This window comes from Tupaia chinensis, unplaced genomic scaffold (genome assembly GCF_000334495.1).
Source record: "Tupaia chinensis unplaced genomic scaffold, TupChi_1.0 Scaffold144899_1, whole genome shotgun sequence".
NCBI lineage: Eukaryota > Metazoa > Chordata > Mammalia > Scandentia > Tupaiidae > Tupaia > Tupaia belangeri.
Genome location: NW_006204759.1, coordinates 3,097,358 through 3,113,739, shown reverse-complemented (window position 1 = coordinate 3,113,739; position 16,382 = coordinate 3,097,358). Strand labels below are relative to the sequence as shown.

Genomic DNA, 16,382 nt, shown 5'->3' with positions numbered 1-16,382 from the left:
TTTTTTTTGGGGGGGGGGAGAGATTTTCACTGTAGGGAGCGTGCGCTCGCCAGACAGACAGAGAGAGACATAGAGACAGAAAGCAAGAAATCACCCCCCAGGGGGGATGGTCACGCCGCAATCCCTTCTCCTCCATTCTCCTCTCGGGATCTTGGGCACGCATGCACAGGCGCCCGGCGTGAGTTTTAATCCACCGGGTCCGGGACACGAACCACGGTCAACTACGTGGGAGTCCAGCGACATAGCCATTACACTAACTGCTGGTTCCCTGTTCTTGCAAATTTAAAAACACACACAAACGCCCAATCTCAGCCAGATGAACAAGGTTAATATCCTGTCTGAACTAAGCAATCCTTCAAATACAAAACACATGAAAATGCAGTTGTCTATCCATGCTAACCAAGGCAGGAGGCTTTCCAAGTTATAGAGAGGACTATGTAAATGAACGCCATTGGGGGTCTCTTGGAGGATACGATTTGACAGCAGATTACCAAACCTGTGGTTAAGTTAGGCCTCTATGATGGGGCCTCACCAATTGAGCTTTAGTTATAAAGGGAGGTCATTCTGAACAATCTAAACAACAGAAAGTGCTCATGCTGGGTGCAGTGGTGTGTGCCTGCAGTCCCAGCTATTCAAAGCGCAGAGACAGGAAGATCACAAGTTCAAGGCCAGTGTGGCAACACATCAAAACTGCCTCTAGAAAAATGTTTTTAAGATCAACTAGTAATGTGGTGATTGGGGTGACTGGATCCCACATAGCCAACGGTGCGGTTCAAATCCTGGATCTGATGGCTTGAAAAACACACCAGGTGTGTGTGCGTGCATGCCCAAAAATCCTGAGAGAAGTGACTGTGGCACGGCCACCACCCATGGGGGAGGGTGCTTTCTCATTTTCTCTCTCTCTAACTCTGTCTCTCTTCAGCACTCTTCTTCAGTGAGTGCACATGCCTTTTAGCAAAATTTTTTTTAAGTAAATGAATGAAATAAAAATAATTTTACTGTTTTTAATTAGGGGCCAAGTGGCACAGTGCTAGACTCCCACATTGCTGACACAGTTCAAGTCCTGGACCTGGTGGCTTGAAAATCACGCCAGGCACATGTGCATGTGTGCCCCAAATCCCAGGAGTAAAATAGAGGAGAAGGAATTGCAGCATGGCCATTCCCCCAGGGGTGATTTCTCACTTTCCCTCTCACTATCTCTCTCTGCCTCTCTCTGGCAAGCACCTGTGCCCTTATGGCAAAACCCTTTAAAAAATGTTTTCAATTAAAAATAAGAAAGAAAACATTCAATGTAGCATATTACGGCTAAGTGTCAGCAAATGTTAAAACAAAGGTGCCTAATGTATCAAGCAAAAATAAAATAAAACTTGAAAAATTAATTAATTGATTCCAAAGAGGCCTCTGAGTGAAGAAAGATGCTGTGCAGGAGAGGACCCTGTGCATTAGCTCAGCCACTGAAGGTGAATAAACAGGTGTTTCTCAGGTATAATGCTCCTCATGAACTTTTGTTAGAAAGACTTTTGCTATAGGGCATGTGTACTCTCTAGAGAGACAGAAACTGAGAAATCTCCCCCCGGGAGGATGGCCACACCACAGTCCTTTCTCCTCCATTCTCCTCTTGGGATTTTGGGCACGCACGCACATGTGCCAGCGTGAATTTTAAGCCACTGGCTCCAGGACTCAAATAGCAGTCGACTACATGGGAGTCCAGCAACATAACCACTACGGTCATGAACGTTTAAGGCACTTGTTCCAGAGGGTTCTGAGTGTCTTAGCCGGGACAGAGCCTCTCTTCCCCAACAGACATGCCATGTCCTGTTTGTCAGAGCTGGGCCTCGGGGAATGGACAGAACTGGCTCCGGCAAGCCTCAGCTGCCGTAGCGCTGGCCCAAGCAGAAGCGTGTCTCTGCTCTCATTTTCTCTGGCCCGCCTCACTGGCTCTCAAAGAAGCAGTGGCGCCCTGATTCTCTTCCTGTGGCCAACTTCTTCTTTTCTATTTCTTCTTTTCAGATTTTTCCCACAGAGTATGTGCACTCACCAAAGAAAGAGAAAGTGAGAAAGCACCCCCACGGAGGATGGCCATGCCACAATCCCTTCTCCCCCCCATTCTCCTCTCAGGATTTTAGGTGCACACACATGCACACTTGGCATGATTTTCAAGATGTCAGGTCAGGATTCGAACTATGGAGTCCACCACGTGAGATCTCATGCCTTAATGACCTCACCACCTGCTGGCCCTCCTGCAGCCTATTCCAAGCAATTTGCTGTCCATGCGTGATAAAAGCTCTGTCAAGCCATAACAGTCCTTGAGTGGGCCTAGCAACCTATCCTGTTATTTTTCCCCTCCCCACTCACACCTCCATATCAGAACTGGCATTCACACCAGGCCAGTCCTAAGTTATCAGATAAGCAGTCAGTTTATTCTCCACAGCAGACAGAAACTTGGAAGGCCCCAGAGCTGCAGAAGCATGGGCAATGGGAAGCCAAAGTCTGGGCTTTTACTTCCCAGTGGGTGCTTCCTGCACCCTCAGCCCTCCACGACAGCAGCCTGGATCAGCACCAGCTCCCCAGCGATAGGCAGAGCCACACCCCACCCCGGCACTGGCCTCAGGTGGGTATGCCTGGGTTGAGGTGCAAAAGTTTTACATTTCCACCCTCTGCCACCTTCACCACAGGCTTGGGATTAATTGAGCTGGGTCAGAGATCCAGGCGTGGTTAAGGACAGGACGCATTCATGAAGGATGGGCAGAGAGAGAGGAAGACATGGAGGTAGAGAATCCCCACAAAGCCATAGGTGTGCAATTGGTACCAAGGTGAAAGGGGTGTGGGGCATGAAGGTCCTCACCTTGGGGTACAGGACAGGGTTGAATTTCAGCCCCACTGCATCATCACAGAAAGCCTGAGCAGAGAGAGAGAAACACACAGTTCAGGGACCCTGTCAATAGAACTACCCGGGATGCTCTGAACACAGAGAAAAAATCAAAAGGGGGAGAGGAAGCAGGCAGGGTCAGAAGCCTGGGTCCCGATTCTGATTCTGTGTGCCCAGGCCAGTCAACTAACCCTTCTAGGGTTTCCTGATAAAGGGAAGGGAGGGACAAGATGAAACCTGAGACTTGTCTCCATCCTGACCTGAAGACAAGGCCAGAGGTCATCCAGTCCCACTCCCACCAAAGGCAGTCAGCACAATCCTACCTGCTATCCCCACTCCCAGAGTGAGACTCCCACTCAAGCCAGCTGGCCAGCCTTCTGGACCCCTGTGCTGTGCTGACTCCATTCCTAACTTTCTGGTCCCAAAGCATGACATGGGTTGCTCCACCAGCTAACAACTCCTTACTCAAGGGGTGCTCGGTCTGCATCATCCTTCAGCCCAACTCAGGCCTCTCTGCTGTGGAGGTTCCCCTGACCACTCCTGCACACCCCTTCTCTGAGGCCCTGCAGCACTTGCCATATCTGGCTCCGTCTTACTCTTCCTCTTGTCTCCTGAACTGGCGGTGAACTATTTGGGGCAGAGACCATTCTTAAGTTACACTGTCTCCAGAGCTGTCTCAGCCACAGGGTGAGCTGGGAGGGTGTAGGAAAGAAAGGTCATCTGCCAACAACTCTTCTCTACCCCCCGTCCGTGAAGTCAGGGGCCAAAGAGTAGCCGCCTCCTTCCCAAGGGCAGAGCCGACCAGGGACATCCTGACCCTCAACTCAGAGTCAGCCTGGGCTAAAAGGCAAAGCCACCTTTTCTTGGAATTTGGTTTTTACCTTTGCAATCTGAGGGACGCTGGGCAACTTGCTCAGGCCAGCCAAGGGGATCCGCTCGTGCACCGTCTTCAGTTTGGACCTGCACATGGGGATGGGTGAGAAAAGGGAATTCACAAGAAACAGAATCAATGAGGAAAGTGGCTGAGATCACCAGACAGGGACACTTGCTTCAGCTCTCCCTGTGGTCAGATCTGCCTCTTCTCAAGCAAACACATGCTGGACAGCACACTCAAAGGGTGGGACAAAGGAGTCCTACTAGAGGATCCTGAGGGAGGTAGAGGTTTAAAGAACATGCCGAGAAAAGTCACTGAAATACAAGAAATGAACTGAACTTTTACCAAAAAAAAAAAATCTATTGGGTCATCAGAGAAGTCATTATGCATTTTTTGCATAGAAAAATATGTCATGACTTTTCCAACAGCCTAACAGTATTTGAAAATCTGAATTTTCTCAAAATATAAATGGGATGGAGTCTGATTTTCAAAAGAATTCACCATGAGACTAAATTTAGCTGGTTCTCCTGATTTATTCAGCACGTCATGAAAGTGCTGAATTTTACTGAATGCTTTTCTGTATCTGCTGAGATAATCATATGGTTTTTAATCAGTTAACCTGGTGGATTACATTTCGGCTGAGCTACCTTCCCATTCCACGGGTAAAACGCCACTTGCTTATGATGTATTATTCTTAAAACCCTGCTGAATTTAAGTCATTAGTATTTTATTTAGATTTTCAATCTATGTTCAAATGCAACACTGGCCTATTTCGTTTCGTTTTCTTTTGTTTTCTTATACTTCCTTTGCCAGGTTTTAATACCAAGGTGTTATTTCAGCCTCATAAAATTGCTGGGCATTTTCTCATTTTTTAAATCATTTGTATAATATACAGATTTTCTATTCCTTAAAGATTTGCAGAAATTTGTCTGTGATATTTCTGAGCCTTCTCTGTGTGTGTATGTGTGTGTGTGGTGTGCATATATATACATGTATATATATACACACATGCACATATATGTTTTCTTTTTTTCTTTTGTTTGCTATAGGGCTCAAACACTGGCCAGCAGGAGAGAGAGAGAGAAAGTGAGAAAACACCCCCTGGTGAGGATGGTCACTTTGTAGTTCCTTCTTCTCTAGTCTCCCCTTGGGATTTTGAGCATGCACACACCCACACTTGGCATGATTCTCAAGCCACCAGATCCAAGACTCAAACTGTGATGTTGGCCAAGTACAATCCAGCACCGTAACCTCCACACCACATGCTGGCACCCCTGTTGTATAGTCTACTTTTGGCTACCATTTCAGCTCAGTTCTTTTTTTTTTTTTTTTTTTTTTTTTTTTAAAGGGTTTTTTTTTTTTTTTTTTTTTTTTCCCCTGAGGTTTGCTATAGGGCACGTGCGCTCACCAGACAGACAGAGACAGAGAGACAGAAAGCGAGAAATCACCCCCGAGTGGGGATGGCCACGACGCAATCCCTTCTCCTCCATCCTCTCGGGATCTTGGGCACACATGCACACGCGCCGGGAGTGAGTTTAAGCCACTGGGTCCGGGACTCGAACATCGGTCGATTAGTGGGAGTCCAGCGACATAGCCATTACGCTAACTGCTGGTCCCCATTTCAGCTCAGTTCTAAGTTTATTTAAGTCTCACACCACAGTCCCCTCTCTAGCCTTCCCAGTCAGTCAGGTCGACCAGAAAACCAAATCCAGAACCTTCCATATGAATTCAGCATTGCAGAGCAGCAGGTTACTGTTACAAGTCAGATCTATTTAGTTCTTCAGTGGGAAACAGTTAAGTCTTCTACTCCTCACTGAGTCAAGTTTGGTAATTTATGTCTTTCTATACAATTATCCATCAGACACATTGAGACAAAGTTATTTTTGGTGTTCTCTTAAGACTTCATCTCTACCTATAGGTGTGCCCCTCCTTCATTGCTATAATACTATTTGCATCTTTGTTTCTTTCAATCTGCCTTAGCTAGAGTTTATTAGTCTTTTCAGAAAGGTAGCATCTGGGGGCCCAGCAGTTAGCATAATGGCTATGTCGCTGGACTCCCATGTAGTCGACCGTGGTTCACGTCCTGGACCTAGTGGCTTAAAACTCACGCTGGGCACATGTGCGTGTGTGCCCAAGATCCTGAGAGGAGAATGGAGAAGGGATTGCGGCGTGACCATCCCCCCTGGAGGGTGATTTCTGGCTTTCTGTCTCTCTGTCTCTCCCTGTCTGTCTGGTGAGCGCGCACGCCCTATAGTGAAAAACCTCTCCAAAAAAAAGAAAGAAAGAAAGGTAGCATTTGGTCTTGTTGATCATGTCTTTTTTTAAAAATAAATTTTGGTTTCTATTTCATTTGTTTGTTCTCTTTTTTATTTTTTTTCCTTCTATTTTCTTCGGGGTTTTGCCTACTGTTCTTTTTCTAACTTCCTGACCAGCATACATACTTATGATATTTATTTTCTTTTACAAGTGCATTTTCGACTATATATCTCTCTCTACATACCACTTTAACTGTGTTCCACATCTTTTAATAGGTAATACTTTCACTCTAATTCACGGTGGTTTTTGTTGCTGTTGTTTTGTTTTGTTTTCAAGAGAGATTTTTTGCTATAGGGAGCATGCACACTCACCAGAGAGACAGAGAGAGAGAGAAAGTGAGAAATCACCCCCCGGGGGAATGGCCACGCAACAACCCCTTCTCCTCTCAGGATTTTAGGCATGCATGCATACACACCCTGCATGAGTTTTAAGCCTCTGGATCTGGGACTCAAACCGTGTTTGACTATGTGGGAGTCCAGCAACATAACCGTTACACCATCTGCTGGTCCTTTCATTCAGCTTTAAATATTTTGTCAGTTCTTTTGTGATTTCCTCTTCAGCCCATGAATTATTTAAAAGGGCCTTCTTCTTCTTTTTTTTTTTATAAATTTGCCAGAGGGCACGTGTGCTCACCAGAAAGAGAATGAGATTGAGGAAATGAGAAAGTACTCCTACGGGGCATGATCATGCCAGAATCCTTTTTCCATTTCTCCCTCTTTTCAGGATTTTGGACACACATATATACCCGGCATGTTTACCCAAGCCACTGGATCCAGGACTTGAATAGCACAGTGATCCTAGCTGCCTTAACTTCAGGCCACAGACTGGTTTCCAAGTCTCCTTTTAAACATGCCAAAAATTACTTATTTTTTCCAGTCAGTAATTAAATTTATCAACATGATTTACTCATCTCTTGTCACTTTTTAACTGTGTCTTTTCTTCTGGGTTCTCTCATGGCCAATGTAAAAATCCTTTAGTAATTATTTCAGGAAGAGTCTGAGTGATACACTTCCTTCATTTTTTTTTTTTTTAATGTCTGAAAACAGTTTCATTTTGTCTTTACTGATAGTGTTTCTGTGCATAGAATTTTAGGTTAAAAGGATTAGTTTCTTCCTTCTTCCCCTTCTGTTTTCAATAATTTAAGGATTTATCCCGTTGTCTTCCAACAGCTATTATGGCTAAAGAGAAGTCTATTTCAGCCTAGTTGTCATTATGTCATAAATAATCTGTCTTCATCCTTGAGTAGCTTTTACACTTGTTAAATTTTTATTTCTAGTGTTTCACATCAACATGTCTAGAAATAGTGCTTTGTTTTAAAAGTGTACGTGACTGCATGGTATATGTTTTCTTCAATGCCAAATTAGTTTCAGCTATTAACCTTAGGAATATTTGTTCACTCATTTCTCTATTCTTTCCTTCTGGGACTCCTCTGAGACAAATCTGTTCTCCATGCATCTTATCTTCTTTTTCATATACTTTATCTCTTTATCTGTGTTGTGTTCTGGATGAGTTTCTTGGGACTAGTTTCCCTTTGACAAATTCACTCTTTGAACAGACTGGATTTTATCCCATGAGCGAATAATCTTATCTCCAATAAATCTAATTGTTTCCTTTATATACCTATGTGTACTCGATTCATTTCTCTGTATCACAATTTACTATCCATTTTATAGAAACTATTCACTCTTTGTCTTTTTAGGATCTTAAATATATTTATTTTAAGTCATTTTTGAAAGCATACCATTATTTGCATTTCATCAGCAGTAAATCCATGTCCCATTTGTTGATGTTCTTGGCTGTCCTTCTTAAAGTCAGTGTTCCCCAGGTGTTTTGGAATTTTCCACTCACTTTTCTTTATTCTCAGTGCAAGCCACACTGGTTCCGTTCCCATCACAGCTGTTGGTTTCACGGCTCTGGGGGCACCATTCACATTACGCAACGTGGTGGCCTGGATTGTCACCTGTGATCAGCACCTGGCTCATCACAGCAGCCTCCTGACTCACCTTCCTGCTTCTGGCCTTGCCCTTCCTCCAAGCCATTCTCCTTATTCTAGCCAGAGAGATCATTCTCCAGTGCAAATCTGATCATGACATCCTCTCTTCAGTACCTCTTTATAGCTCTTAGCATAAAACTCAAGCTCCTAAACTTTGTCTATATAGAATCTAGCATTTTCTTACCTCTCTACTCGACACACATTCCACACTCCAGTTGTTTTGAAATTCTTTCAGTCTCTTATCATCTATCTTTTGCTTCATGCTCACAAGCCCACAATGATCCAGGTCCATAGAAAGATAATGACAAGTAATACCAAAAACAAGAGTAAGGGTACCTAAAATGGGCCCAGCCTCTGAGCCACAGGAGGTAGCATACTGAACAACAGCAATGGAAGCCACATGGCCAACTATGGATTCAGATCTGTTGAACTATGGATTCAGGTCCAGTCAACCTAAAACATGCATTTGCCCAAGGTCCTGACAAGCCAAAGGGCAGGTGGAGGAGACTGCACTGTGACTGTGTTGATGGTGCCTGTCTCCACCCAGCTCTCTCTGGTACATGTGCTACCATGAATAAAATAAACTAAAAAAAAAAAAAAAATCCCTAGAATAAACACTTTCTCTGGCCAAGCAATAAGATAAAAGCTTATTCTTCATAGTATCCTATCACCACTAGACAATTTGGCACATATCAAGACTCAGTTAAAGAAAAAGTGAATGAATAAATGATACATACACGAATTTCCTAATATTAACAATTCTTACATTGCTAAAATAACTCTTTCTTGGTTATAGTATTTTTTGGTTTGGTTTGGTTTGGTTTGGCTTGGTTTGGTTTGGTTTTGCTAATAGGGTCCATCTGCTCACCAGAGAGAGAGAGAGAGAGAAAGTGAGAAATCACCCCCCAGGGGCTGGCCACACCAAAGTCCCTTCTCCTCCAATCTCCTCTCAAGATTTTGGGCATGTACCCACATGTGCCCCACAAGAACCTCAACCCACTGGGTCTGGGACTCAAACCACAGAATTGAATATGTGAGATCCAGCATCTTAACCTTTATGCCCATATGGGAAAAAATTATTCTCTTTGTTTTAATAAACAATTTTATATGATTTGATTGCTTAATTAATTGACTTTTGTCATTGGGCATGTGCACTTGGTGAAGAGAGACAGAGAGAGACAGTGAGAGGGAAAGTGAGAAACTATCCCTCAGGAGGGACGGCCATCCCTCAATCCCTTCTCCTCCATTCTCCTCCTGGGATTTTAAGTATGCACGCACACATGTCTGGTGTAATTTTCAGGACACCAGGTCTGGGAATCAAATCACCGTCAGCCATGTGCAAGTCCAGCACCTTAACCACTACACCAACCTGCTGGCCTGGTGAAATATTAATAGTCTGTTTAGATTTGAATTTCTAGGACAGCTATTTTGTTTAGAACATTTACTTCTATATTCACAAGGAATACTAGCCTCTAATTTTTATTTCTTTTTCTTTTTTTTTTTTTTTTGCATTTTATTTGTCCAAATTTTTTTCATAAGGATCTTTTAGGCATTACTAAACAAGTTGAAGAGTTTTCTGTATTTCTCTTTTCCCTTAAACTGGCCCTTTAAAGTTTAAAATGCCAACCTGCAAAACCATCTAGATCTACGAACATTTGGAGAGATAGCTCTGAGAGCCTTTCCATTTATTCGTAGTTAATGGTGTGTTAACGCATCCTGAGTTGTATTCAGTAATGCATATTTTTCTAGAGAGGCATTTGTTTCAAACGGAATGTCCAATTTGATAGTATAAATTGAACACAGCACCCATCAGTAATTCTTCACATGGACGATCGTGGTTCGAGTCCCAGATCTGGCAGTTTGCTTAGTCGCTTTTCTTAGTCTCTTTCTCTCACTCTGTGCCTCTCTGGTCATATTTAAATAAATAAACAAATAAATAAATAAAGTTAAATGAAATAATAATTCTTTAAAAAAATACAATGTCTTTATGTTTTCATCCTGCAATCTCACTTCTGAGAAACTCTTTTAATCATTTCGAATTCATATCTGCATAAGGTTATTCGTTAAAACAATCCTTGTGATACCAAAGATGGGCAATAGTCATTACTAGAGGATCTATCAAATAAATTATTTCATATCCGTGCAATGAAATACTATGCAGCAGTAAAAGGAATAAGAAACTCTGGGAACCAGCAGTTAGCATAATGGCTTTTTCGCTGGACTCCCACATAGTTGACCGCGGTTCATGTCCCGGACCCGGTGGCTTAAAACTCACGCCGGGTGCGTGTGCGTGCATGCCCAAGATCCCAAGAGGAGAATTGGAGAAGGGATTGCGGCGTGATCATCCCTCCTGTGGGGTGATTTCTTGCTTTCTGTCTCTATGTCTCTCTCTGTCTGGCGAGCGCACGTGCCCTATAGCGAAAAACCTCCCCCCCCCTAAAAAAAGAAGGAATAAGAAACTCTATAGTGCTGGCCCTGCAGCACTGTGCATAGGGAACTGGATCCCACATGGCTGACCACGATTCAAATCCCAGCTCAGTGGCTTGAAAAAACACACCTGGTGTGTGTGTGTGTGTGTGCATGTCCCAAATCTTGATGGGGTGCAGAAATGGTGGGAAAAAGACTGTGGTGTGACCATGGCCTACTGGAAGGAGTCTCTCTCTCTCTCTCTCACATGCATGCAAGCAAACACATACTCTGGCAATAAAATTTTTTTAAAAAACATATACTACGGGGTCAGCAGGTGACATGGTGGTTGATACACTGGATTCCCACAAATGGGAATCCCAGACCTGGCTACTTGCTTTCTCACTCTTTCTCTCTCTGTATGTCTCTCCAGTCAAATTGAAGGATAATGATAATGAATAAAATTTTAAAATTTATATAGACAGATAGATAGATTAATAAGGGAAATTCTAAGATACTTTGTTAAGATAATCAAGTTAAAGAACAGTATGGTTTATAGACTGCTATAGGAATAAGGAAGAAATAAGAATATAAACATATTATACATATATTTATACATATTCTTTACATATCTCATATTTGTATATTTGCATGTGTATGTGTTTTAATTTGCTATGTAGCACAGATGGCCATGTTATAATCCCTTCTCCTCCATTCTCCTCTCAGAATTTTGGGCATATACGCACATGCTCCCAGCGTGATTTTCAAGCTACCAAGTCCAGGACTCAAACTGTTCAGTCAGTCCATGTGAGACCCAGTTGCCTTAACCTCCTAGCCCTGGGTGTGTGTTTTAAATAGTTAAGTTAGGTCCTAGAAGGCTGGGTCTTTATTTTAGTTTTGGATTTTTATTTCATTTTATTTTCTGTTGTTGTAGTTGTTGTTCATTGGTTTTTGTTTAGTTTTCCCTGCTTTGCTTAGTTTTAAAGGTCCAAGATGGTTCTGAAGTAACAGGTACAGAGAAAACCACTAATCTGCTATGAAACTAATTTGTATAACTATTCCATAGGTATTGGAAAAGAAACAGAAATCTATTAGAGAATCAAAGTTTGATAGTTAGAAATATAAATGGATACATATAAAGATAAATGTATATAATTTGGGACCAGCAGTTAGCAGAATGGCTATGTCGCTGGACTCTCACGTAGTCGACCGCAGTTCGAGTCCCAGACAGACCTGGTGGCTTAAACTCACGCTGGGTGTGTGCGTGTGCGTGCCCAAGATCCCGAGAGGAGAATGGAGGAGAAGGGACTGCGGTGTGGCCATCCCCCCTGGGGGGTGATTTCTCGCTTTCTGTCTCTCTGTCTGGCGAACGCACGTGCCCTATAGCAAAAACCTCTCAAAAAAAAAAAAAGATAAATGTATATAATTTATATAAATAAAATTAATGTGATTGCCCAGATTCTTTTATTTCTTACCCTAGTTCTAATCTGTCAAGTGATGGGGAGTGTGTTAGAAATCTGTCACTACAGGTGTACTCTGTGCATTTTCCACATTTTAATCATTACATATGCGTGTATAAGATATCTTGGCTGTGGATTTTACCTTTAGAAATAGTCAATAGCCCTCTTTATAACACTGATATAACATTGATTTTTTTTTGCCTTGAATTCTACTTTTCTATATTAATACTGCCAAGTCTGTTTTCTTTTTGTATTTGAGTTATAACTTTTTCTCAACACTTTTCTTTTTAAATATTCTGATTTACTTTCTTCAGTAAGATATAGACAGATAGGTTGTGGGAGTCTGTTTTGTTTTGTTTTTTTGGATGAACCAAACTGAGAATTTTTGCTGTTCAATAGCAAAATTTAACTCATTTCCTATCATCACGTATGTATTCATTTATTTATTTATTCCTTATTTTCTTTTTCTGTATGCCTCCTTTGTCTTCCTTTATTATTTAAAATCATTGTATTCCACCAGTGTTTTTATATATATAAAATACTAAATTGTCATTGAAATATGTCCAGCTATTAATTTTCTCTCATTAATTTGGTGTGACACTAGGTGAGTCATTTTGCTCTGCAGATTTAAGTCTTTAATTAGTCTAAGATCATAAATTATCCATATGTTTAATTTCACCATAATCTTGCTCATAATTTAAAATTTTTGTTTTCTTTGACTTACTCCAAGAACGCTTTAAGCTTGTCTTCCATAGTATTAACTGGAGTTTATACAAAGTAGATTTTGCTCTTTACTGCTTCTTATACCTTTTTAAATTTTCTTGGGCCACTTTTAGTTTTTACATATTACCGCGTTAACTTAATGAGAAACTTTTTCAATTCATCCAGTTGCCTTATTTTATCTTTCGTCTTTTCTTTCAGAGTATTTCTTTTTCTAAGTAGTCTGCAGAAAATAGAAGTTTATAAATATCTCAGTTTTGCATCACTATATAGTAAATCTTTTTCAAAAGATTTCTTTCTACATTCTGTACTTGGTTTATGCTTTTTATTAGACACGGAATCTTTACTTCACAGACCTATGAGGGTTTGTTTCTCTTTTCCCTCTTCTTCATGCACAAACTTGAAAATGAAGACACTTCCATGGTTTTGTGATTTGTCTCTAAACTGTGGATAGATTTTCCCTGGGTACTCTCATAGCACACAGAGACTGTTAGCATACTCGCCGCATTTGTGACATCAATTAAATAATCCAGAAGCCTATGGGGAATGAGGAAGAAGCTGGGACAGTAGTCACTGCCAGACGGGGAATTTCATCTTTTGATAATTTCTTCTTTGTGTCTGCTAAAGCTGCTAAATCATAAAGCCAAGTTTTTATGTCTGGTTTCCAGTTAAGCCTGGAAACCACTCCAAGTACACAGTGTGATTGTTCAGCTTCCTAGCTAGTCTATGACTTCCCTCTGCCACCCTACTCACTGGCTTCATAACTGTGATCCTGCCGCCAGGTTCCCAGGGCATTGACTTCAAGTACTGTTGCCCCAGAACACCAAAAGTGGTTCCATGTGGAAAGACCCCTGACCAGGCCAGGTCTCACTCTCACTCCTAAAGAGTACATGATGCTTCCAGAATCTCCAGTTTCATATATTCCCTAGTTTTCTAAGGAAGGGAAACTGGTGTCCAACTCTCAATATCAGTTATATTTTAGTCCTTAACTGCTGCATAAATTTTTTTTAAAAAAAATCTAAGTGTAGGTTGTGTGCCTGGCAACTTTTTCTAACTTTCAGTCCAGATGCAGTATTTCAAATAGGATATAATATTGGGGGAGGGGGGGAATGGGTTAGATCCTTGTATTCATAGGTCATCTTAGTCAGCCATCCCACCCAATCTTGGTCTGGTTTTTATTAAGAAAAGAAACAATTCTCTTTACGGGTGTTCACCTAGCTAGAAAACCTATTTGGAGGTGGGGATTCAGGTATCACTCCCTCAGAAAACTTGGCTCTAGCTATACAATTGACTCATTCATGCCTTGTAAATATGGTTTCTATCCAGGCAAACCTTTACGAAAGCAAGCAAGAAAGAAAGCAAAAGAAAGGGAGAAAAAAGAAAGAGGAAGGAAGGAAGGAAGGAAGGAAGGAAGGAAGGAAGGAAGGAGAGAAAGAGAGAAAGAAAGATTCTTCCTTTTATAATAAGTGAATCAAGATTGGATGGATGGTGACAATTTCCTCAAATCATCTCCTCCTACCTCCCCAAATCAGTGTTAGGTGTCATTTCTTCCTTCCAAATTTATCTTAAAATTTGGGCAGTAAAAAAACGTTACTTTTCTTTCCCAAATGCCTGCAAGGACCTCCAATCATATAACAAATACGAGGTGAGCGCACAGCAGGTTGCTATCACCCTGTGACGCGCCCAGCACTTGGCCTTCCTGGCTTCTCCACCAGCCCACCAGGAGCAGGGTTAAATAAGACATGCACCCCTTTGTGTCCCTAAAGCATCCTGGGCATATCACTAAAATAATACCTGAGACACGTTCAAATTGTGAGTTTCTCTCACACTAGACTGTAAGCCTTTGGAAAACAAGGGCCACATCTCAGTCATCCTTTACCCCCGCACCTACCATAGTTGCTGGTACAAAGGAGGCTTTACAAAACATGCCAGCTGAACCAGACAGAAACCAGTTCCAGATCCTGCCCTTGAGGAGGTCACATTGCTGAGCCAGGCATCCTGGCTCCAGCTGTAAATGGGAGTCCCCGCTGTGAACATCACTCCATTTCAGGGAGCCCTGCACACACACACCAGAGGCTCTGGGCTCTGCGGAACTCCACAGGCAGTCCTGGCAAACACTCTCCCAGGATTTGGAGCAGTAGCTCAGCCTGAGCCCCACTAAGCACCCCGCCTGAGTCACACTAAGCCGCTCCTCATTTAGCTTTCCATCTTCCTCGGAGCCCAGTTCCTACAAAGAAAGTCAGGGTCAACCAGTAGCATGGTGGTTAAGGCGGCTGGATCCCACATGGCCAACTGTGCAGTTCAGGTCCCAGACCCAGCGGCTTGATAATCACAGTGGGCACATGCGCGTGTGTGCCTAAAAATCCCAAGAGGACAGTGAAGTGACCGCAGCATGGCCATGCCCCTGCGGGCGTGCTTTCTCACTTCCCCTCTCTGTCACTCTGCATGGGAACATGCACCCTATAGCAAATTGTAAAAGAAAGAGAGTCAGGTAGGGATACGGTCCAGGTGACCTTGAGACCAGGCTAGCTCTCTGACACTGCAGCCAGCTGGCAGGCACATCTGGTCTCCCCGCCTGTCGGCTTCAGACATAGCCCCAGGACTGCAGCAGGTCAGTCCCCCAGCACTCCCTAGCCAGACTGATCAGACTGGTATTTCTGGGTCCCCTGCCACTTCAGGCAGCTCCACCTGGAAGAGGTGTGGCCTCCAACAGTGCAAACCCCACCTGAGAATGATACGGAGGTATTCAATCCCCTCGGCTTCTTCACACTTGATGGACAGGATCAAGTTCCCCAGGCTGCTCCCAGTACAGTAGAAGTTTAGATGATCCTAGAAACAGAAATTGGGCGTGAGCAGAGAGGAGACCCTCCAGATATGATCCTCACACCCACCTTCACCAGGAGAAGCCCCATAGCAATAAGGAGAGCAAGATACTGCTGTCATGACTGCTATGGTGAGGATGGCATGAACAGGTACCAGCTGCCAAGCCCTAGAATGTGCCAGGCGCTCTGCTAACAGCTTAAAACCCACTAGCTCCTGTAATCCTGACCACAGTCTTATGCAGGGGATAACATCCTCATCCCCATTTCTCAGATGAGCAAACTAGTCCTCAGGTTACATAACCACCCAGGGTCAGGACCCGCAAGTGACAGATCCAGGGTTCAACCCACATCTCTGAACAGGAAGCTCAAGTTCATCACTGCAAGATACTGAATTCACGTTCTCGCTCCCATTCCCGGGGGCAGCTCTCACCAATTCAGACTCTGTGAGAAGAAAGCTAGGAGGAAGCTCCACTCCTTCCCCCAAGGGGAGCCAAAGGGTCCTCTGAACCAGGAAGTCTCTCCCGGCTCAGGGAGCATGGACTAAACAGGCTTCCCAGAGCCCCCTCGGATCAGGGTGGGGCCCTGGATCTGCATTTTAACAAGATCCTCTGGGATGCAGCCTTTTCCTCAGGCAATGCTGCCTTAGACTAGAGATTTTCCCAAATCTGCCCTAGGGACATAGAGTAAGTCCGAAGGGCAGAATATATTTAAAGAAATGTAGCTGTTTCACTCCTAAGCAATTAGAGGCTCCTGGCATGCCATCCAGCGCCAGGACTCAGGGGAGCTGCCGGAATGAGGCCATGAGAGATGTGGAGACCTCCAAGGTGTGAGAACTTACATTTCCTTGAACAGTTACAAACTCCACCCACCCTCCCTCTCCTCCAACCACTAAGCATTCTACCCCCTCCTGAAATGCACACGG

The 16,382-nt window shown here is 43.3% G+C and overlaps 1 protein-coding gene across 7 annotated transcripts in view; it reads right to left on the bottom strand.

Moving 5' to 3' along the window:
* The window catches only part of RAP1GAP2 (RAP1 GTPase activating protein 2), a 262,143-nt gene that overhangs the window by 51,234 nt on the left and 194,527 nt on the right, over positions 1 to 16,382 (bottom strand). For all 7 annotated transcript variants that reach the window (XM_006167571.3, XM_027767925.1, XM_006167572.3 and 4 more), the window contains 3 exons: positions 15,364 to 15,467; positions 3,751 to 3,829; positions 2,846 to 2,899 (listed from right to left, as the gene is read on the bottom strand). In XM_006167571.3, coding sequence (XP_006167633.1) covers positions 2,846 to 2,899; positions 3,751 to 3,829; positions 15,364 to 15,467 — 237 coding nt within the window. The remainder of the gene's footprint in view (positions 1 to 2,845; positions 2,900 to 3,750; positions 3,830 to 15,363; positions 15,468 to 16,382) is intronic.